At 41.5% G+C, this 21,626-nt stretch overlaps 2 protein-coding genes and 1 long non-coding RNA gene across 7 annotated transcripts in view; 1 reads left to right on the top strand and 2 right to left on the bottom strand.

The window, feature by feature from the left end:
• Positions 1-14,659, top strand: part of XDH (xanthine dehydrogenase) — a 66,573-nt gene extending 51,914 nt beyond the window's left edge. For all 3 annotated transcript variants that reach the window (XR_014524285.1, XR_014524286.1, XM_083496033.1), the window contains exons 33-37: positions 8,586-8,700; positions 9,564-9,629; positions 10,688-10,876; positions 11,580-11,747; positions 12,630-14,659. Coding sequence is in view for 1 of the 3 variants with exons in the window: in XM_083496033.1 (XP_083352159.1) it covers positions 8,586-8,700; positions 9,564-9,629; positions 10,688-10,876; positions 11,580-11,747; positions 12,630-12,680 (589 nt within the window). In the remaining 2 variants the exon portion in view is untranslated. The remainder of the gene's footprint in view (positions 1-8,585; positions 8,701-9,563; positions 9,630-10,687; positions 10,877-11,579; positions 11,748-12,629) is intronic.
• A 1,949-nt stretch (positions 14,660-16,608) lies between these two features.
• LOC310703567 (carbohydrate sulfotransferase 8-like) lies at positions 16,609-18,717 on the bottom strand. Of its 3 annotated transcripts, none has more exons than XM_083495939.1 (2): positions 18,341-18,717; positions 16,609-18,099 (listed from the first exon to the last, which is right to left on the bottom strand). In XM_083495939.1, exon 2 carries the CDS (start codon positions 17,520-17,522, stop codon positions 16,725-16,727), a length of 798 nt encoding a protein of 265 aa, XP_083352065.1. In that variant the 5' UTR covers positions 17,523-18,099; positions 18,341-18,717; the 3' UTR covers positions 16,609-16,724. The 3 variants fall into 3 exon arrangements, with proteins under 3 accessions (XP_083352065.1, XP_083352064.1, XP_083352066.1); XM_083495938.1 differs by having other exon boundaries at positions 16,609-17,533; positions 18,562-18,717; XM_083495940.1 differs by having other exon boundaries at positions 16,609-17,529; positions 18,562-18,717.
• Positions 18,718-19,825: 1,108 nt separating this feature from the next.
• On the bottom strand, positions 19,826-21,518 carry LOC310703716. Its single transcript, XR_014524329.1, has 2 exons — positions 20,621-21,518; positions 19,826-20,571 (listed from the first exon to the last, which is right to left on the bottom strand). It is a non-coding gene; the product is annotated as an uncharacterized lncRNA (long non-coding RNA).
• Between the last annotated feature and the right edge of the window lie 108 nt (positions 21,519-21,626).

The raw sequence follows: 21,626 nt of genomic DNA, 5'->3' as shown, positions 1-21,626 counted from the left end.
CAAGTGGGATTCCAAGTAATGCTTCTAAATGTTATTGAGTGCTCTTTATCTCTACTAGTCCGATACTTCAACTAATTTCATGAAGTGTGCATATATTAAAAATATATGATCTAGTAATCAAAGGCATGCAGATCTCCAAACTTTGGCTAATCATGATTACTGGTCTGATCCTCAAAACTCCCCGAATTCTTGTTGAGTGCAGTAACTTACATTTTTGCTCATCATGAAGTGATTCAGTGGGGTAAGAAAAAGAACTTTCTGGGATCATGGGAAGATGCTTCTGTCGTGCTGATACCAAAACAAGGACAAGACCAGATGCTAATTAAAAACTATAGGCCCATATCACCGCTGAACAGTGATTACAAAATATTTGCTGGCATTCTAGCCAACAGATTGAAAAAATCATTAAACGAAACTATACACAAAGATCAAGCTGGCTTTCTGCCAGGTAGATACATACACAGCAACAGATTTACTAGAGTACCTAGAGGAAAGATCAGACAAAAAGGCTGCTTTAATATCAACAGATGCGGAAAAGACATTTGACCAGGTGTCGTGGGACGTCATGAAAAGGGTCATAAAGGAAATGAAACTGGGGGAAGATTATATTAAAGCTATAGAGGCAATATATAGGAAATAAAAAGCCAAACTTATTCTTAATAATGAAATAACAGAAGAATTTTGTATAGAGAGGGGGTCAAGACAAGGTTGCCCCTTATCACCACTACTATTTATTATGGTACTGGAATTATTGATGAATGCCATAAGAAATGATAATAAAATAAAAGGTATCTCATTAGGGAAAAAGGAATATAAGATCAAAGCATTTGCGGACAACCTGATTCTGACTGTTGAAAACCCCAAAGAAAGTATAATACAGATAATTGAAAGAATATTAGAATTTGAGAAAGTAGCCGGCTTTAAGTTGAACAAGAATAAAACTAACATGATAGTAAAAAATATGACCAAGCACGAAAAGGAAGAACTACAGGAGATATCAGGATTAACAATTGTAAATAAGACCAAGTATTTGGGAATTTAGCTGACGAATAATAATAGTAATCTACTCAAAGATAATTACACAAACACCTGGAATGGAATCAAAAGAGATTTAGAAATCTGGAATAAGTTAAGATTATCACCTGTTGGCAGAATATCAGTGGTTAAAATGAACGTATTGCCGAAAATGATGTATCTATTCCAAATGATACCGATAATTGGAGGAGTGGGAAGTCTTAGATTATGGCAAAAAGAGATATCCAAATTCATATGGCAGTATAAAAAATCAAGAATTAATCACAAACTTCTATTAGATAAAAAACACAGAGGTGGACTGGCGCTACCTGACCTAAATTTATATTACGACACTGTCTAAATTGGCTAAAAGAGTGGATTGTATTAAAAGATAGTGATTTGTTAGATCTAGAACGATTTAACAGTCGTTATGGTTGGCATGCGTATTTAGCTTATGAAAAAGGGAAAGTACACAGGGGATTTATGAACCATGTCATTAGGAAATCATGTTTCTGAAACGAACCTTCATTATTAGAAAAAGTGTTATTACAAAACCAAACCAAGGTAATATCAAAAATATATGATACATTATTGGAGTGGGAGGTCAAATACGAACAGGTCAAGGAGGTAATGATCAAGTGGGCTTTAGATATTGGGAAAACTGTTAACTTAACAGCATGGGAAGAATTATGGAGAAAGGACTTCCGGTCGGTGCCAGCGCTTAATGGCGGTCCTAGCTCCGAGCTCCGGAGAAGGACTGCTTCGCAAGTTCGGGTCCTACCCGCTACGGCAAGTGGGGGACCCCTAAAATCCCAGGCGCTGAAGCCTGAGAACAAGGAGACTCGGTGGGCACCTTTGCGCCCCCCGGTACCGTGAAAGAGCCTTTTTAAAGGCTACGGATCGACATCGGGAGTGAGCGCGGTGCTGAGAGTCGCTACCCAGCCTGCGAAGTGAAGCCACGTCGCCATAAGCGGAGAGCGCCGATTCCTTCCTGAAAAGAAAATTTGGACTGAATCCCCGTGAGTAAGAGCTGAAAGACAATCGGGACCCTTTAAATCTTAAAAATTGGGCTAAAAACGGGGGAGATCTAAACAAAGGAATTCTGCCTCCCCCCGACTGCATGAAAGCGAAAGCAACGGAGCGCTAAACCTGCATCCGTTTAAACCTGCTCTTTGACCAGCTAAACCGGACATTTAGACCTTTGATCTCCCCTCTAGCTAGCAGGGCAGAGGGGAGGTGAATGTGAACAATAACTGCATGATCTATTGGAAGTAAAAAACCTCTGCTGTCTCACCCATCTGAAAGCATGAAACGGTCTGCCTTTTTAGCACACTGAACTGACTTTTCCCTGTGAAGTGATACTTTGATACAAAGTTTCCACAGTGCCTGGCTACTGTATAATACAAGAAGAAATAGCATAAATTGGGCAACTGTGGCAATTTGAAGTAACAAGTTCTCAGTAACATTGACTTTGACTGTGTTAATCTCCCTTTTTACATTTTGGACAGTCTCCTTTGTTTTTATACTTGGAAACTTTGCTCTATGGTCATTTTGATTTGCTCCCTCTAGAGGACAAAGTGAAGTCCGGCACGGCCTAAGATAGTGGAATTTTCCAAGGGAGAATAAATCCCGTGGGAACTGACCTTGACATGAGTGGCGCACAAGAAGAGATAGTCACAAGAGCCAAGACCAAGCAACAACAACAACAGCTGCAGCAGCAACAGGTAAAGAAAAGAGGCTCAATCTCAGGCGCAACAGTCGGATCAGTAGGAACAACAGGACAAGACAAAGGAGCAGCCGTCTCTATGGAAGCTGTGACAGACGCCCTGCTCAAGATTAACCAAACTTTGGAATCTTTGACAAAACAGACTTCAGAGAATACACTAAAATTAACAGAAATTTCAGCAAGATTAAACCAGAACACAGAATCTATAAATAAATTGGTGGAGGAAAACGCCACTACGCGCCAAATTGCGGAAGATGCCAAAGCCACTGCGGGAGAGACACAGGAGAAATTAGAGCCGATCGCCAAGAAGGTCTATGAGCATGACGCAACCTTGGCCTTGTGGGAGTTACAGAGGAAAGAGAGAAACTTAAAAATAAGACTGATTCCGGAGAATGAAAGAGACAACCTTGTGGAATATTTGACACGGGAGTTTGTGGACTGCTGGGACCTTGAGGAAGACGAATTCAAAATTACGACTGCCTTTAGATTGGGTAAAAAGCAAAACAGAAAGACCCCGAGAGACTGTTTGATCACACTCAGATCCAAGGAGGAAAGAGATAAAATATTAGGACTACACTTTGAAAAGGCCTTGCAAATTGGAAATTCAGCTGTACAGATCTTCAAAGACATCCCAAAATACATTCTGGACTTAAGAAACTTCTACAAGGACTTAGCCCTTTTATTAAAGAAAAACTCTATCCGCTTCAGGTGGGAATTCCCACAAGGGCTGTCATTTGACTATAAGGCAAACAAGGTGAAAATAAAGACAATTCAAGATAAAGACAAATTTTTGGCAAGATACCAGGAGGACCTACAGAAGGGGACTGTGGACGTACTCGCAGAACAGAGGAGAGCACTGGACATCCTGAATCTCTCGATTGGACAAAAACCACCACCATCAGAAGAAGAGCAACAACTGGGAGCTGTTGGAGGAGCCTCAGAAAAATAGCAAGATGGCTCTGCAATTCCTTAGTTGGAATTGTAATGGGCTCAATGGGCCTTTGAAGAGAAGACAAGTATTTCATGTATTAAATAGAGAACAACTGGACTTGATATGCCTACAAGAAACTCACATAACCAGAGCCCACAGGAGATTACTTATAAATAAAAGGTTAGGACAAGAATTTATCTCATTAGACAAAGTTAAGAAGAGAGGAGTTGTAATATATGTGAAGGAGAAATGGGCTCCAAAAATGATATTCAAGGACGAACAAGGGAGATATCTGGCAGTGGAGATACAAATACAAGGAGAAAAATTTCTAGTGGTTGGAATTTATGCACCAAATGAAGGCAAATCTGACTTCTTTAAGAGACTCCATGAAACCCTCATTGACTATCTGGACTATAATATGATAATCATGGGAGACATGAATGGCGTGGTCTCCACTAATATGGACAAGGCACAGGGACTAACAGTTAGCAAGGAAGGGAGACTCCCTAAGACTTTTTTTGAAATGACAGAAAATATGGATCTGATAGACATATGGAGAACAAGGAACCCTCTGGAGAGAGAGGGAACTTTCTTCTCCCAAGCAATGATGACCTGGACCAGAATCGATCAAATCTGGGTTACTAGTGGAATGGCTCCAAAGATTAAGAAAGTGGAAATCTGCCCAAAAACCTGCTCCGACCATAACGCCGTGAAGATGGAGATGAAACTCACAATAACTGGTCAATTTAGATGGAAAATGAATGACACCCTCTTTCGAGACAAGGAGATTCTCACGAAGGCCCAAAAGACCCTAAAAGACTATTTTGAAATAAATCTGAGGACCGACGTGGAGAAAAGAGTGATCTGGGACGCAAGTAAAGCGGTTATGAGAGGATTTTTGATTCAACAAAACTCAATAAAGAGGAAAAAACAAAATGAGAAAAAAGAGAGGATTTTGGAAATGATAAAGGAAGGAGAGAGAAAATTAAGAACAAAACCAAAATCTCAGGACATTTTAAGAGAGATCAAGTTATATCAAACACAATACATGGAATTGATGAACCAAGAGATTGAATGGAAGATAAAGCAAATGAAGCAAAAGACTTTTGAATCAGCAAATAAATGTGGCAAACTTTTGGCATGGCAACTGAAGAAAAGACAGAAACTAAATATAGTTACAAGCCTAGAGGTGGATGGAAAGAATATATCCAAACCTAATGAAATTAGAAATTGCTTTTTAAGTTATTTTAAAAAACTCTATACTCAAGGCCCGCAAAATGAAGAAGATATAGACAAATTCCTTGGAAAATATGGATTACAAAACATCTCTCATCAAAGTAAGATGGACTTGAACCAGAGAATCTCAGAACAAGAGATAGAGGCTGCCATTCAGAATATGCAACTGGGCAAATCTCCGGGACCAGATGGACTGACTTCCAGATACTACAAATCGCTGAAGGAATGGTTGACTCAACCACTAAGAGAAGTTTGTAATGAGATCCTTGAGGGAAAAAGGGCACCTGAATCGTGGAAAGAGGCATATATTTCACTCATACCAAAGTCAGAGACTGAAAAGACCCAACTTAAGAACTACCGCCCAATATCACTCCTTAATGTGGATTACAAAATTTTTGCAGACATTTTGGCAAAAAGATTTAAAAGAGTTTTGATGGAGAAGATTCATAAGGACCAGGCAGGTTTTCTCCCTAAAAGACACCTGGCAGACAATGTAAGGAATGTAATAGACATTCTGGAAAAGCTAGAGGTGAATATAAACACTAAAGCAGTATTGATCTTTGTGGACGCGGAGAAAGCCTTTGACAATATTTCTTGGAGTTTTATGAGGAAGAATCTTCATGGGATGGGGGTAGGCCAGGGTTTTGAGAATGGTATGGCTGCTATATATTTTGAACAAAAAGCTAAACTGATTGTAAACAACGTTGTGACTGAGGAACTCAAGATAGAAAAAGGAACACGACAGGGGTGCCCGATTTCCCCACTACTTTTTATTTCAGTTCTGGAGGTGTTGCTGAACATGATAAGAAATGACCAGCAGGTCAAGGGTGTGCAGGTCGGAGCCAAACATTATAAGTTAAGAGCGTTTGCAGATGACCTAGTATTGACTTTGCAAGAGCCAAACACTAGTACGAAAAAGGTTTTAGAAATAATACAACAGTTTGACCAGGTAGCTGGATTTAAGTTGAACAAGCAAAAAACCAAAGTTTTAGGGAAAAACTTAACAGATAGGGAAAAGGAGAAATTTCAAGAGGAAACAGGTTTGACTGTGGTAAAGAAGGTGAAATACCTAGGGGTTTATTTAACATCTAAGAATCTGAATCTGTACAAGGACAACTATGAAAAATGTTGGTCAGAAATTAAAAAAGATCTAGAAATATGGTCAAATTTGAAATTGTCAATGTTAGGCCGAATTGCAGTAATCAAAATGAATGTATTGCCTAGAATGTTATTTTTGTTTCAGACCTTGCAGATTCTTGACAAGATGGAATGTTTTAAGAGGTGGCACAAAGACATTTCGAAATTTGTCTGGCAGGGCAAAAAGCCCCGAATTAAATTTAAGATATTGACAGATGCTAAAGAAAGAGGGGGTTTTGCCCTGCCGGACTTAAAATTGTACTATGAGGCAGCAGCTTTTTGCTGGCTGAAAGAATGGATGCTCCTCGAGAACACGGACATCTTGGATCTGGAAGGTTTTAATAATGCTTTTGGTTGGCATGCATATCTTTGGTATGATAAAGTTAACAGTGCCTTTAAAAATCACATTGTTAGAAAAGCATTGTTTAATGTTTGGATAAGATATAAAGATCTATTGGAAAACAAAACCCCTAGATGGGTCTCACCAGTGGAGGCTAAAGCAGTGAAGAAACTCAATATGGAGGTCGGATGGCCGAAGTATTGGGAAATTTTAGAACAAGATGGAGATAAGTTCAAACTACAAAGTCAGGAGAAATTGAAGCACAAGGTAGAAAATTGGTTCCAATATCGTCAAATAATGGAATTTTTTAAACAGGACAGGAAAATCGGTTTCCAGGTGGAAAAATCAAAATTAGAAACCGAACTGTTAGAACCCAATACTAAGAATTTATCTAGAATGTACAACTTGCTGTTGAAATGGAGCACACAGGATGAAACAGTTAAATCGGCTATGATTAAGTGGGCTCAGGATGTTGGACACAACATTATGTCAGCTGACTGGGAATGGTTATGGAACACCGGTATTAAATTTACGGCATGTAATGCCTTAAAGGAAAACATTATGAAAATGGTATACAGGTGGTACATGACCCCAGTCAAGCTGGCAAAAATCTATCATTTGCCCGATAATAAATGCTGGAAGTGTAAAGAGACTGAAGGTTCCTTTTATCACCTTTGGTGGACATGCCCGAAGATTAAGGCCTTCTGGGAAATGATCTACAATGAAATGAAAAAGGTACTTAAATGTACCTTTCCTAAAAAACCAGAGGCCTTTCTCTTGGGCATTGTCGGCCAATTGGTGACAAAGAAAGATAGAATCTTTTTTATGTATGCCACAACAGCAGCAAGAATACTCATCGCAAAGTATTGGAAGACACAAGATTTACCCACTGTGGAAGAATGGCAGATGAAAGTGATGGACTATATGACATTGGCCGAGATGACAGGCAGAATCCGTGATCAACGAAAAGAGACGGTGGAAGAAGAATGGAGAAAATTTAAAAGCTATCTTAAGGACTACTATAAACTTAATGAATGCTAAAATGTTGTGGTTTCTAGAAGCAAAAGGGTACAGGGATACAAGGCTAGACTATAAAAGAGGACTAAGAAGATAGAGATTGGAAAGTAACAATTGGGAGTTGCTAGTTGAATTATGGACATTGGGATGCAGAGAGGGGGGGTATGGGGAAGTCCAAGAAAAGAGGTTTATGAAAATATGTTTGAAACTATACGTGTATGTTTGTCATTTTTTGTGTTTGTTTGTTTTTCCTAAAAATGTTGTAAAATCAATAAAAAATTTATAAAAAAAAAAAAAGAATTATGGAGAAAGAACTGGAAATTTACAGCCTGTGAAGTATTGAGGGAAAATCTAATCAAGATCTTTTATAGATGGTACTTAACACCTACCAAAATAGCTAAAATGTATAAGACAAAAACAAATCTGTGCTGGAGGTGTGGTAAAACAGAGGGGACACTTATACATGTTTGGTGGGACCTGTGAAAAAATCAAAAGCTTCTGGAACATAGTATATGACAAGCTTAAAAAAATGTTTACGTATAACTTTATAAAAAAATACAGAAGCTTTTCTACTAGGGATAACGGACGCGGGTATAGCAAGAGAAGATCAGAAAATATTCCTCCATGCCACAGGAGTGGCAAGGATCCTAATTGCTAAAAACTGGAAAAAAGAAATTGTGCCAACAAAAATGGAATGGCAAGACAAACTGTTAGAGTATATTGAACTGGCTAGATTAACAGAGGCAATTAGAGATCACACTAGACAAGAATTTCAAAAAGCATGGGGAAAATGCAGAGAATATTTCACAGAACAGTGCCCTAAAATTCATACCTGGACTTGTTTCGATTAATGTCTGCAGGAGACTTTGTGGATATTTAAGTTATAATTAGAAAAATCTTAATAATTATTCATAAAGGAAACAGCTTATAAGAAGTAAATAAGGATGCCAGAAATAGGATAAAGGAAGTCTTTTATTTGGTTGTTTGTATTGTTGTATATTATGCTTGTTGTTTGTTACGTTTGTGTCTGATGGGGGTGGATTTCTGTGTTGGGGGTGGTGGGTTTGTGTTATGTTGTAAATAAAATTTCCAATAATTTTTTTTTTAAAGACCTTTCTTTTAGTCAAGTGATGAGTAAAATTCTTGCAGATTTCATTTTTTCCTTCTTTCTTGCCACCCTTAAGAATTCCAGACCTTGGGTATGACTATGAGAAAAATGAAGGAAAGCCCTTCTGCTACTTCTCTTATGGTGTGGCTTGTTCTGAGGTTGAGATTGACTGTCTGACAGGTGACCATAAGGTAAGTAGGCTAGGCAGATTTGTCAAAAGTATTTCTTTGTTCTGGTGGACTGGGAAAGTACCTAATAACCTGAGTATATTTGATAAGGAAGTTTATTTCCAGCTCTGGTTTTCGTTGAGTGAAATACCTGACTTCTCTGTGTATATCAGGGATGGGCCACCTGTGGCCAACCAGAGGCAGTTGAACTCCAACTCCCATCAGCCCCAGCCAGCATGGCCAGGCATGATGGGAGATATAGTCTGAACTTCTGGAGGAAACACATATAATTGGGCAATTCTATACTTCACAGTGATTATGTTCTGAGAATGGTTTCCACACAAGCCACTAGCTATGAAGACTTATGCCCAAGTTTCAAAGGCTCCAGATATTTGACTTCCATCCAAGAGCCAACACCTTTTTGCTGAAGTACTCTTCACATCTATTTCCCCATTGATCTTTGCAATAATCGTGTAACTTAGGCCACTTCTCTTAGCTCAGGCTAGGTTATTAAATAGCGGCTTCTCCCAGACAACATGGCACATTCCTGGCTGAGCTGAGAGTTCATCTCTTCCAAGTCAAAGCTCAGGCTCAGAGCTACTATGTGACAATTCAGGTTCAAGTGAGACTTGGGGAAAAGGCACATCTTAGTGGTAGAGCATCTGCTATGCCTGGAGCAGGTACTGTACTGAATCCTTAGCTTCTCCAGGTAGAGCTGACGAAAAACTCCTGCCTGAAAAGCTGGAGAACAGATTAAACAGTACTGAACTAGATGGGCCAGTGGCCTGACTCTAAGGTAGCCTCTTGATGTTCATATGTTCCCCTTTTAATTCATTGCATAAAGTGAGTCCTGTACTTACTCAGCCTTTGCTTTTGCCGATATTTAGAATGTCCGCACAGACATCGTGATGGATGTTGGCACCAGCTTGAACCCGGCTATAGATATAGGACAGGTAAGCAATACAACACGATCCTGTTCTGTGGCGCTGTAGCATGTCTGCATGCTAGCTGGATTATTAAATTGGTCAATGAGCAGCAACAGGCCTGATAAACAGCAGCATGAACTGTTGTGGCAGGAGAGATGGTTAATTGCTAATTTATTATTAGCTTGTTTTTGCTCATCAAGATTTTGGCAAATGATTCATTTCTGCACAATGAAACAGGGGAAAGAATAGATCTAGTGTTCACTGCACTGTTTCCAAGCTTTTGTTTTGCATTCTCCAAGTCAGTTACTCTAGAGTAATTCTATTTACTTCAATAGCCCTATTGCAGCAAATAGTCAAAGGAGTCTTGTTTTAGAGAGACTAAACCTCATATTTTCGGGTTCATTTTTCATTTTAACCTGCATACCGACCAGAACCCTTAAAACTAGATATACTAGCCTAAACTTGAGGCTTCCTGTACTAGCAACTAAATACTGAAATTGGGCAGATACAGATAAATTTGTTTATGAATCATCACTCATGATGACCATATGCCACAAGGTCATTCTGCTATTATCCCATAAATATTTGGACTACCAATATTTATTACTAATACCAGCAGTGGCAGCACTCCTGCCACTCCTGCATGATGTTCATTTAGCATCAAGCATGTCCTAGCCAATGAGAAAAATTAACTGAAAAGTTCCACATGGCTATGGGATGAAAACTGCCTTACTCATTTTGGAGGACTCCTACTTCTCAATTCAGTTCTGATTGGGGCTTCCCCAGGAGATATCAGTGGCCTTGGGTGGCATTCAAATATGTTTTACTCAGAGTAGACTAGTTGAAATTAATGAGCATGACTGAGTTAGGTCCATTTATTCCAGTGGGTCTTCTCTAAGTAAAATTTAGTTGAATACCACACCATGAGTGCTCTCTGCCAGCTTTGGTTGGAGTGGGATGGTCTTGCTGTAGTGATTTGGTCATGTCCAAACAAGACTACTGTAATGTGCTCTGTTTGGGGCTGACTTTTGAGGCTGACTTTTTATTTTGTGTCTAATTTGATTTTTGTGTGTTTACATTTACAGATAGAAGGAGCCTTTGTCCAAGGAGTTGGGCTTTTTACCTTGGAGGAGCTGCGTTATTCCCCAGAAGGCAACCTGTACACCCGTGGGCCTGGAATGTACAAAATCCCTGCATTCGGTGACATCCCGACAGAGTTTCATGTGTCTCTTCTCCGGGACTGTCCAAACAGCAAAGCCATCTATTCATCCAAGGTACAGTACCATCTGGAGTTGCAGGTTTTCCCACAGACATTGCACATTTTGACACAAAATAAACAGCAGTGATGGAATGAGGAATGCTATTTTGCCTTATATTTCTTAGAGCAGGGGCTCCCAAACTCTGATCCATGAGATTCATTCAACTGGCCCATGGCATATCTGGGTTTGTTTCTGGGATACAACCCATGTACTAAAGAGACCAATGGACTATAATAATGTGGCTTGATCTTTACACAATATTGCCTTCTTCTGGACCTACCAGGTTCAATCCCTGGCATCTCCATATAAGGCAGGGAGAGAACGCTTCCTGAAACCCTGGAGAGCCAATGGCAGTCAGTGTAGGCCATGGACCAATGGTGTGAGGTGGTCTAAGGCAGCTTACTATGTTCCCAGTACGGTGGTACCTCGGGTTGCGAACACCTTGGGTTACAAACACCTTGGGTTACAGATTACTAACCTGGAAGTAGTACCTCAGGTTAAGAACTTTACCTCAGGATGAGAACAGAAATCGTGTGGCGGCAGTGCGAGGCCCCATTAGCTAAAGTGGTACCTCTGGTTAAGAACGGTTTCAGGTTAAGAACAGCCCTCCGGAACAAATTAAGTTCGTAACCAGAGGTACTGGCCATGGGTACTGCATACTATGAGCTGTGAATTAGTAGTGGCTGGAGCAACGCTTAATGCTATTCAATCTCTCTAGGCTGTCGGTGAACCTCCCTTGTTCCTGTCAGCCTCCGTGTTTTATGCCATCAAAGATGCCATCGTCTCTGCCAGGGAAGAATCGGGACTGAAGGAGCCATTCCGACTAGACAGCCCAGCCACCCCAGAGAGAATACGCAATGGTTGTGTGGATAACTTCACCAAACTGGTAGGTTAACTGGCCTCCTTTCTCACGATTTCATCTTCTGTAATGAAATTCAGTAACCATTCCTTGGTTGTCCGCAGCTTTCATTTCAGTGGGTTCCCCTAACACTAATTAATGAATGCTTCATTAATTCAAGTGTGCCATACAAATGCGTTGCTTATTGCATTCCTTAACAATAAACCCATGAGGTAAGTCAAAATTATTATTAGGAACAGGGGACAAATTTGATTCAGTTGGCATTTAAAGGCAAACTTACTTAATTTACAGTTTCCAAAGCAATGGGTGAACAGAAATGTAGCCATCCGTTGAATGCCTCCCAACTTGCACTTTGCCAAATTTTGCAGAGAAGTTCTGCAGCCAAACAATGTGTACAAAAATTCACGTGGGACTGAACCAGATATGCCTACTTCCTTATCATGTAGTCATTGCTTCTAGAAAAAGAGATGCTAGAACTCACTATGAACGCCTCCCTTGTTATCTTAGAATGGCAATGGTGCCCACCTGAAAGGTGCCAGAACTGAGTTCTGGTGAGTTCTGGCTGAGAAAGAGCTCTGCATGTAGGAAATGCCAGTCAGCCAAATTAAGTGCTCAGCTTGGCAATCTTGTTCTGTTTGGCTACCCCTGATTTACACAATGTGGTTGTCCTCTAGCTGTTGTTGGATACCTAACTCTCATCAGTCCCAGTGTGGTGAAGGGACAGGGATTATGGGAGTTGTAGTCCATCAGCCCCTGGTGTAGAAGATAAGTAAATCTGAAAATGGTTACATTCTGTAGTTGCCCAGCAAAGACCATGCCAACTTTGGGACATGGTCTAGACATTTCAGATGAAGACAACTGTTTATCATCCTTCTCTTTCAATTATTTCACTCTTATTTTTTTATCCAGTGTCCATCTGCTGAGCCGGGCACCTTTAAGCCTTGGTCTGTGAGAGTATGAATGAAGTAACCTCTAGGAACCATCTCCACTCATCAAGCTGGTTTCACCTCAGGGGACCAAAAGGAAGCAATGACTCACTGCTGAAAACAGATCTGTGTTCCTGCACCTGCCCTGCAGATTCATGAAGCTTTATAATTTAATAGCTGAATCGTCCATTGCCTAAGGAAAGGGTTCCTGTTGGTGGAATACAGCTGGCGTGAAATGTAACAAAGAGGGGGGAAATGTATGGTTTTGCTCTCTGTGAAATCTGAAATCCTTACGTAGTTCATTTAAGCTCATGGCAAAGATCAGCAAAACTCATTTGCTAATACGTTCACTTTTACAGTGTAATCACGACATTCAATGAAATGCTAATTTGAATTGATTATGATGCAGCCATTCCCCCCTTTTCAGTTTTCCATTCTTCCTCTTTTGGATGTATGATTGCAAGCAACAATGAGGGCAGGACCCCATTGCATCCTTTCTCTGAATCATAACGATGTGGGAAGTTCATTAACATTTAATTAATGAGATCCCAGCCTCCACTCCCACCTTCTACTTTGCTTTTGTATGCTGAGGATATGAGATAACACTGGAAGCAAATGCACAAGGGTTGGCTAATGTCATGATCCTCAGTATAGTTACTGAGTAGGTAGATATGTTGATTTCAGTGCCACTTACTCCAAGTGTGATTGGAGCTGATGTTTAAGAGTTAGGGGGAAATAGCTATTACCTAGGTGGTTATGAATTATGGAGAGCCAGTTTGCATCCCATAATTAAGAGGGCCAGGTCCAAAAGTGGCCAGGATTCCTGTATCTTTTATTGACTGTGCAGAACAGATGACAAGCTCTGCCTGATGAAATCCTCTCTTCTATGCAACTATTAGAAGAGCAAAAATCTTGCCCAGTTTGTGCATCCGGCCACCTCACTTATGGTGCATTCCCCTCATTTGGTTTTGCTGAAGGTAGACCAGGGTAAATTTGTTAGGTTGCAAAAATATGAATGTGTTGAGGCTCACAAGGGACTGCTTTCGCACATTACTTGGCCATACAGAGGGGTTATGAAAAACACTCCACCAGAAAGATATTTAGCTAGGCTTTCCTTTATATTCTCCATGAGCTATGATGCTTTGTGCAGCAGGCACTAAATCCCATTTGCTAGCCGTTTGCAAATCTCCAAGAGTTACTATTCTATCATTCCGCAAACTTGTCGTCAAAGTTTCAGGTGAACCCCTCCGAGTGAACTGAAGCAAATTGTACAGTTATATCTGAAATTTCATGCAGATTGTTGTGATCAGTTGACAAAAGAATAGTCCTCAAACAATGGTACAATGCAGAGAGTCTTGCCAGTTGGACAGGTTTGCTCCGAGATTAACCTGTGTTTCCCAAAGGTGTATCAGTTCATAACAGAGCTGTTTGAATGAAAAGTCTGCACTCCATTTTCCCAGGCCGCACAATGTTGTATTTCCTATGCTAAACACCTCCTTTTCATATCAAAACAAAACAACCTTATGGGAACTAGCTCTCAGAGAGAATTAAACATGAACTTATCCACGAAATGTTCAGGAATCAGTGCATTGCATCGTTCAAGGAAATGAATTTGCATCATGCCTTTGGGATAGAGTTGTCTTGTTGACATTGGATGTGCTATTTGAAAGCAGAGTGCTTTCTGGAACTTCTGAGACAGAAGCATACTCAACATCCACGGATGCTTCATTTTCTTGATTGCCGCTAGTAAATGGCGTTCTCACAATGTAAGAAAATAGCCTGCCAGAAGCAAATATGTGCATGAGCCAATGACAATTGAAACACTTGCTGCTTTTCTAAGGGTTTGCTTAGTACGCTAATATGCCCATCTTGACTTAGGGGCATTAAATGCTCTTCTGGAACTGTTTAATAATTATGAGCTGACACTATTGCCATTTACCAAAATGACTCCTAGCTGTTGATAGAGAACAATTTCTGTTCTGTTGAAATAAACAGATCAATCATGTCTCCCGCGCTGGTGTTAACTCTCCTGACTTTTGTGGTTTGTGTAATACTTGTGGAGTGGGCATATTCAGAGTCCATCCCCAGTGCAATAATTCTGTACTGCAGCTTAAAGTGTGACTTTCTCTCATCGAAGAAGATCCATCCTTGACATTTGCTCTCATAAACCAACCCATGGCTTTTCTACAGGTTTCTGACCTATAAAAGGTTCTTTTTAACAGTACCTTTTGTAGGACAAAGGCTGAGGTTTCTCTCCCTAGTATCCATAATATCTTGCCAAGCATAGAAGCAAACTGAAAACCTGTAGTACGATATTCTGGAAAATATGAAGCAATAGCAATAGTAACGCTGACCTACAATTGTTAGTCCATGGTAATAACGATAAGTTACCAGGAAGCACGTAGTTTTGCTGAAACTGAGGACTTTATAGAATCTTTTAAATGAACTCTCTCATGAATTAGTGTCTTTGTGATCTGAATGTATAAGAAACACTGCTTGAAATGAACTATTGGGGGGGGGGGAATAAATGTGATTTGAAAAGCACTTTGTAAGTTTGCTAAATTACTCACTAGGAAAATACTGTCATTATTATGGGGGCTCTACACTGTGGATGGCTGTGCCTGGCTGTGCCACAAAATGTTGATATGGAGGGTAGAAGATTTTCTTGCCCTTTGCATTGGCATTCCCTATTCTAAACACAGTCATTTATAACACTACCCAATTTATAACATGAGAAGAATGTACACATATGGGAGAAAAAAAAGGGGGGCACATATCAAAATGAGGTAGACAGGAGGCCAAATCTGCTCCCGACTCCTGATTACCGTACCTCAGAATCGATCCTTATTGCTTCCTGCATCGCTCCATCGTGGGTCCTGGTCACTTATAAAGCAGGGATAGAGAACCTGATTTAAGTCCCTGCTCTTAAGTCACTACTACTAATTGGATGGTTTAGTTCCATTCCATTTAGTCGAAGGCCTTTACTAGGAACTGCAGGGGAACACAGTGCTGTTGTGCTCATGTCCTGGTTCCGGGCTTCCCACAGGCATCTGGCTGGCCACTGTGAGAACAGAATGCAGGACTAGATGAGCCATTGGCCTGATCCAGCAGGCCTGTCTTATGTTGCCTCCCACATGCTGTTAGACAAGCTCCCATCAGCCCCATCATGCGTGGCCCAATGGTTGGGGATGATAGGAGTTGTTATCCAGCAACCTTTTAAGGGCTGCAGATTCCTTTCTCATGCTCTAGGGCAGTGTTCCCCAACCTTGGGCCTCCAGCTGTTTTTGGACTACAACTCCCATCATCCCTCGCTAGCAAGACCAGTGGTCAAGGATGATGGGAATTGTAGTCCAAAAACAGCTGGAGGCCCAAGGTTGGGGAACACTGCTCTAGGGCATGTAATAGCAGTTCAATTTCTATGGAAGCAATTACCTAGAGTGGGGTGGACTCTTCCCCGCTAGAGGTCTTGAAGCAAAGGCTACACAGCCAGTTGGGGGGTGTTTCAGCTCTGGCTTTCCTGCATCCAGCAGAGAGTTGGCCTATATGGTTTACTGGACATCTCACATTGATGGTTCTATGCCAGAATCTTGGAGCAGAATATCGTGTGCCATGTGTGGGAAGAACATGTGCACAAAAACAGTTCCAAAAACTAGTGTTAATAGTGCCTTAAACTCCCATAGCGTTTCTCTGTTGGGAGCCGCCCAGAGTGGCTGGGGAAACCCAGCTGGATGGGTGGTGTATAAATCATCATCATCATCATCATCATCATCATCATCAAAGTATTCCAAAAACAACCATGAACTTACTGCCCTTTAAGCACTGATTAAAAAAGGAATACAGTGTTACCAAAACCAAAGCGTTCCAAAAGCAAGGTTTTCAGCGTTTGAGAACCAAGGCATTTGAGAAGCAAGGTGTTTTGGAACCAAGGTACCACTGTATGGAAGGAGGGGTTCTCAAAAGAGTAATGTAGATCCCCATTCTGTATACAAAAGAGGCTGTCACTAGACCAGCTAATTTCTACTGCATTTGTCCTTGATCACAGTAAAGGCCTTTCTCTGTTCTTCCAGCCAAAACAACCCTAACCGCTTCCTGGAATGCAAGTGAGGTTCCAGAGCAAACTGCGGGGAAAGCGAAATGCGTGATAGTCAAACCGGAAAAAGTGGCACAGACCTTTCCTCTCCCTGAGGGACAGTTGGCTGAGCATCTGCTCTTCTAGCCAGCGATAGGTCCACCGGATTTTGGAGTCTATGAACTCGGGGATCCGGATATTCTCCGGAAGCCCAGCCCGGAGCATTAAATGGCGCACCTCGTTGTCAAGGAACCCAAACATTATTACGTAGTCATATCGCACGAGGCACGGTCTGCACAGACTGACCGATGGTGTCCACTCCATGCTGCGATTCCTGGACCCGCTGTATAAGATGTACTGAACGAACTCCTTGAAGTTTAGGCCGTCTGCCATCCCATGCATGTAAGCGGAGATAAGTCTCTGGAAAGGCTCCCTGACAAACATCACTTTGGTGTAGGACTGCATTATAGCCTCCATGGAGGTCCGGTTATACTCACTCAGTGCCTTTTGGCTGCCAAACTGCTGGTGGTGAGGAATTGGCAGCTGCAGGCTAACATTTTTCTCCAGAAGCATCTCCAACAGCAGCTCCCAGCCTTCCACCCCAGTGGCTGGGGTTTTGCAATACAAGAAGTGCAGTTTGTGGTCCACCATAATTGAAGACAGGGCCTGGGAAGCTTCCTGTTGGGTAGGTGGGAGTCGGGTGATTTTACCTCTTTCGCTGCAGAAGGACCTCAGCGCCTTTTTCCTGACCTGCTGAATATGCAGGAGACTGTCAAATGTCTGTGGGACATCTTCCGCATCCTCCATGGCCAATCTGCCTGCAAAATAGGATTGGAGGAGGGAGGGGAGTTTGTCTGTGCAAGGGGAAGGGTGCTAAGGACTGTGGACCCGGGATTAAATTATTCTCACTGGCTTGCACAGCAGCAGAATTACTATTCAGTTGTTTTATTGCCTATTACTAATCAAAATGGAGTCCCCTTGGATGTGCTTTGTTTTTTAGATGCCATGCATGAATCTGTCAAATGCTTTCAAATTATTATTTAGTTATCTTATTGCATTTATATCCCATCTTTCCCTCCAAGGAGCTCGAGGTGGTGTACCTGGCTCTCCCGTCCCCATTTTATCCTCACAACAACCCTGTGAGGTAAGTTAGGTGGAGAGGCAGTGACTGGCCCAAGGTCACCCAGTGAGCCTCATGATTGAATGAGGATTCAAACATTGGTCTCCCAGTTCCTAGTCTGGTACAATAACCACTATACTACATTGGCTCTCCCGTCAAAGTGAATGTTAAATAGAAGAGTAAAAGCAAATATAATTTACTTGAGTAAACAGGACCAAGGAATGGGCATTTATGACTATCTCACCATATGAGATACAGTGGTACCTCGGGTTAAGTACTTAATTCGTTCCGGAGGTCCGTTCTTAACCTAAAACTGTTCTTAACCTGAAGCACCACTTTAGCTAATGGGGCCTCCTGCTGCCACCGCGCCGCCGGAGCACAATTTCTGTTCTCATCCTGAAGCAAAGTTCTTAACCTGAAGCACTATTTCTGGGTTAGCGGAGTCTGTAACCTGAAGCGTATGTAACCTGAAGCGTATGTAACCCAAGGTACCACTGTATTTTACAGAACTACCACAATTACTGCAGCAAAAGGCTACAGAAGTGCGAAAAACTTCCTCTGTCAGAATCCTTCATTCTAAATAATTATTAAAAGTACAACCCCTGTTCTCTAGTATGCTTGATGACTGAACTCAGAGGCACTTGGCGGAACGAGAATACATTGCTGGACTGCATTGGGCTATAATTGTTTCTCAGATTGTCTTCTTATGGTGGCGGTGAATCCTACCTTGGTTCTGTGCTGTGTTTCTCCAGAGAAGGTGGCTCCACCACAAGAGGGAAATGAAACCCAGAAAAGCTAAGGTGAAGAGTCGAGCGAGGAAGCGCATGATCTTGTCTGCGCTATCAAAGTGAACGGCTGCTAATGGAAGCAGAGGAAGCAACCTGAAGCGATGTCAGCAGGAGTTCCCTTGACTGTTTACTCTGGGATGAAGCAACTGCGAGGGTCAGGTTAAAGTACTGTTTGTACATTCGTGGGCATTGCCTGCTTATCTGACTCTCAGGGAAACTGGGACTGATCGAAGAGCCCCAAAGCATAGTTGTGCTTCCAACATACATAAGGATGATACAACATGGGAAACAACAAACAGCTTCAGGTGTCTGTGGGGAATGGCCAAGGCTGGCATCTTAATCTAAATGGAGCCATTTATCCTCTTAATACATGGTTGTAAATAAAGCCTATGAATATCCTAACTAGACATTTGGGGTGCTTTGGGGGAAACCACACGCTTTAAATAGATGTGAATGGCTCTCCGGTTGCTTTCTTCTGCAGAATATTTGTTATTGTTTCTAATAAAGCATTTGTAGCCACCCTTCAGGGTTAATACCTTTGTAAGGCGGCTTACAATACAATAAAAAACTATCTTTAATGCAACATTTTGATAACCCCAGCTAAAAAGAAGGAAGATACTTCAATTACTTTCATTTCCCCACTGCACCCTTCTATTTCCATCAAAGGGTGCTCAAACCATGATACTTTTTAAAAGCTGTGGATGCCCAAGCATCAAAAATTGTGGATTGTCTAAAAGAGGTATTGCCCATTTCCTCTCCTACAGGCATGTCTATGTGTGTTTTTAAACATAGCTTCAGTATGTGAAGATTTTGATGGAAACAAATCTTACATTCAAGAACAAGGAAAGGAAAGGAAAGGAAAGGAAAGGAAAGGAAAGGAAAGGAAAGGAAAGGAAAGGAAAGGAAAGGCTTGCCTGCTGAAATTACCTTCAGAAGACTCAGGACCTCACACTGAGCTTCATACTTTCTGGCTAAAAACGGAAGATCCACCAAAGAGGCTTACATGGAAAGGTGGAATTCACTGATTTTATAGGCAAAATCAGGGGCGTTCTGGCTAGCCTGCAGACTTTTGCAGTTTAGTAGCATGGCACAGAGTGGGTAATGGGAATTGTCCCAAATTTATCCAGTTCACACTTTAGAGCTACCACTTAGGCACTGCCGAAGAAGAGGACACAGATCTGTATAAAAACTGCAACTGCTAATTTATAGGGCACAGATACAGATTTATTTCTCAGTTCAAATACAGAGTACATCTCACCAAGGTGGAGAATAAGACTGTGATCAGGATGAATGCATAAACATAAGTCGTGATAAATGCATTGCAATAAGGTTGTTTTTACACACTGAATATTTATTGTTAATTTTATTATAGTTATATAGCCAACTATCAACACATCTCCCCTGGGTGGCGTACAGGACAAAGCCTAAAATACAATATTGACATACAATGCAATCAATGAAAACAATAAAACGCAGCAAATAACTTTCATTATTGTCAGAGAGAAATGCAATCATTCAACAAACAGCTGGATAAAATAAAAACACAGGCTGCAAAATCAAAGCCCAGGTTTTAGTTGCTTTAAAAAGCTAGTTGCTTAAAGTCCCGTGTGAATAAGTTTCACTTGACAATGGAAAGACCATAGAGAAGGCACCAGCAAGAGGGTCCTCTGCTTAGTAGCCCCCACCTCATCTCAATTGGGGAGGCACACAAAGCAGGGGCTTTGAAGAGAATCTTGTTTGCCTATAGAATATTAGTGCAGGTATAAAACAAGTTATTTTGTTCTGTCTTCATCCACCTTCTCAGCATCAACAAAACCCACATAGACTCGAACCTCTACCCAGACACCAGCTAAATAATGGGGTGGAGAAAAAGGAATGATTTGAAATAAGGCTGAGAAAGAGCAGCAGAAAATACCTTGGCTATTCTGTCTGGACAAGGTTCAGAATACTTATCCTAGGGTTAAGTCAAAGATGAAAGTTGCAGGTGGGAAGAGGACAGAACAGAAGAGGCCTGCTGGGTCAGATGAAAGCTCTATGCAATGCAGCATTCAGTACAGTGACCAACCAAATACCTATGGGAAGCCCACAAGCAACAGCAAGATCACCGTCCTCTGACTGATGTGCAAATGGGGGTTCTGGGGACAGATGTCTTACATCGGCTGAACAGACAATGAAAGAGTAGAGATTTTTCATTTCGGTTGTAACATCAATATCTGCGATGGAATGTAAACACACTAAATGATATTAGTCCAAAACCATGCTTGACCATAATTCAAAGTGATGTCAAATGCACTGTCCTGCTTTAGGGATAGGAAATGCGAGGAAGAGTTGCTCCCCTTGTCAAAAACCTTGATCCCCTGCCTCTGATCTTGCCATCATTACCTTGCAAGGGATCACTTGAACTCCTAACCTCTCACTCTTTTTACCCCATTCTCCCAGCTGCACCACTGTTCTCAGACTAAAGTCACAGAAGTACTGCGGCACAGACTTACAAACTGGCACCCCGTTAACTAGAAAAGGATTTAAGGCTCTTGGTTCAAAACCAACGTTTCCAAAGCACTGGAATGATGTGGCATTTTCAGTGCAGGTTTCTCACCAAGAACCTATAAGAAAATGCAGGTGCCTAGGGGGGTGATTTTCCTGTGGACTGGTTCTCCAGAGATATTCTGCAGACAAATGTGTACAGCAGTCACGAAATTAAAAGACGCCTGCTCCTTGGGAGAAAGGCGATGGCAAACCTAGACAGCATCTTAAAAAGCAGAGACGTCACCTTGCCAACAAAGGTCCGTATAGTCAAAGCCATGGTTTTCCTAGTAGTGATGTATGGAAGTGAGAGCTGGACCATCAAGAAGGCTGATTGCCGAAGAATTGATGCTTTTGAATTATGGTGCTGGAGGAGACTCTTGAGAGTCCCATGGACTGCAAGAAGATCAAACGTATCCATTCTTAAGGAAATCAGCCCTGACTGCTCACTGGAAGGACAGATCCTGAAGCTGAGGCTCC

Source organism: Podarcis liolepis (genome assembly GCF_965112155.1).
Source record: "Podarcis liolepis genome assembly, chromosome: 3".
NCBI lineage: Eukaryota > Metazoa > Chordata > Lepidosauria > Squamata > Lacertidae > Podarcis > Podarcis liolepis.
The sequence above is the reverse complement of the archived record's forward strand: the minus strand, read 5'-3'. Positions and strand labels throughout refer to the sequence as shown.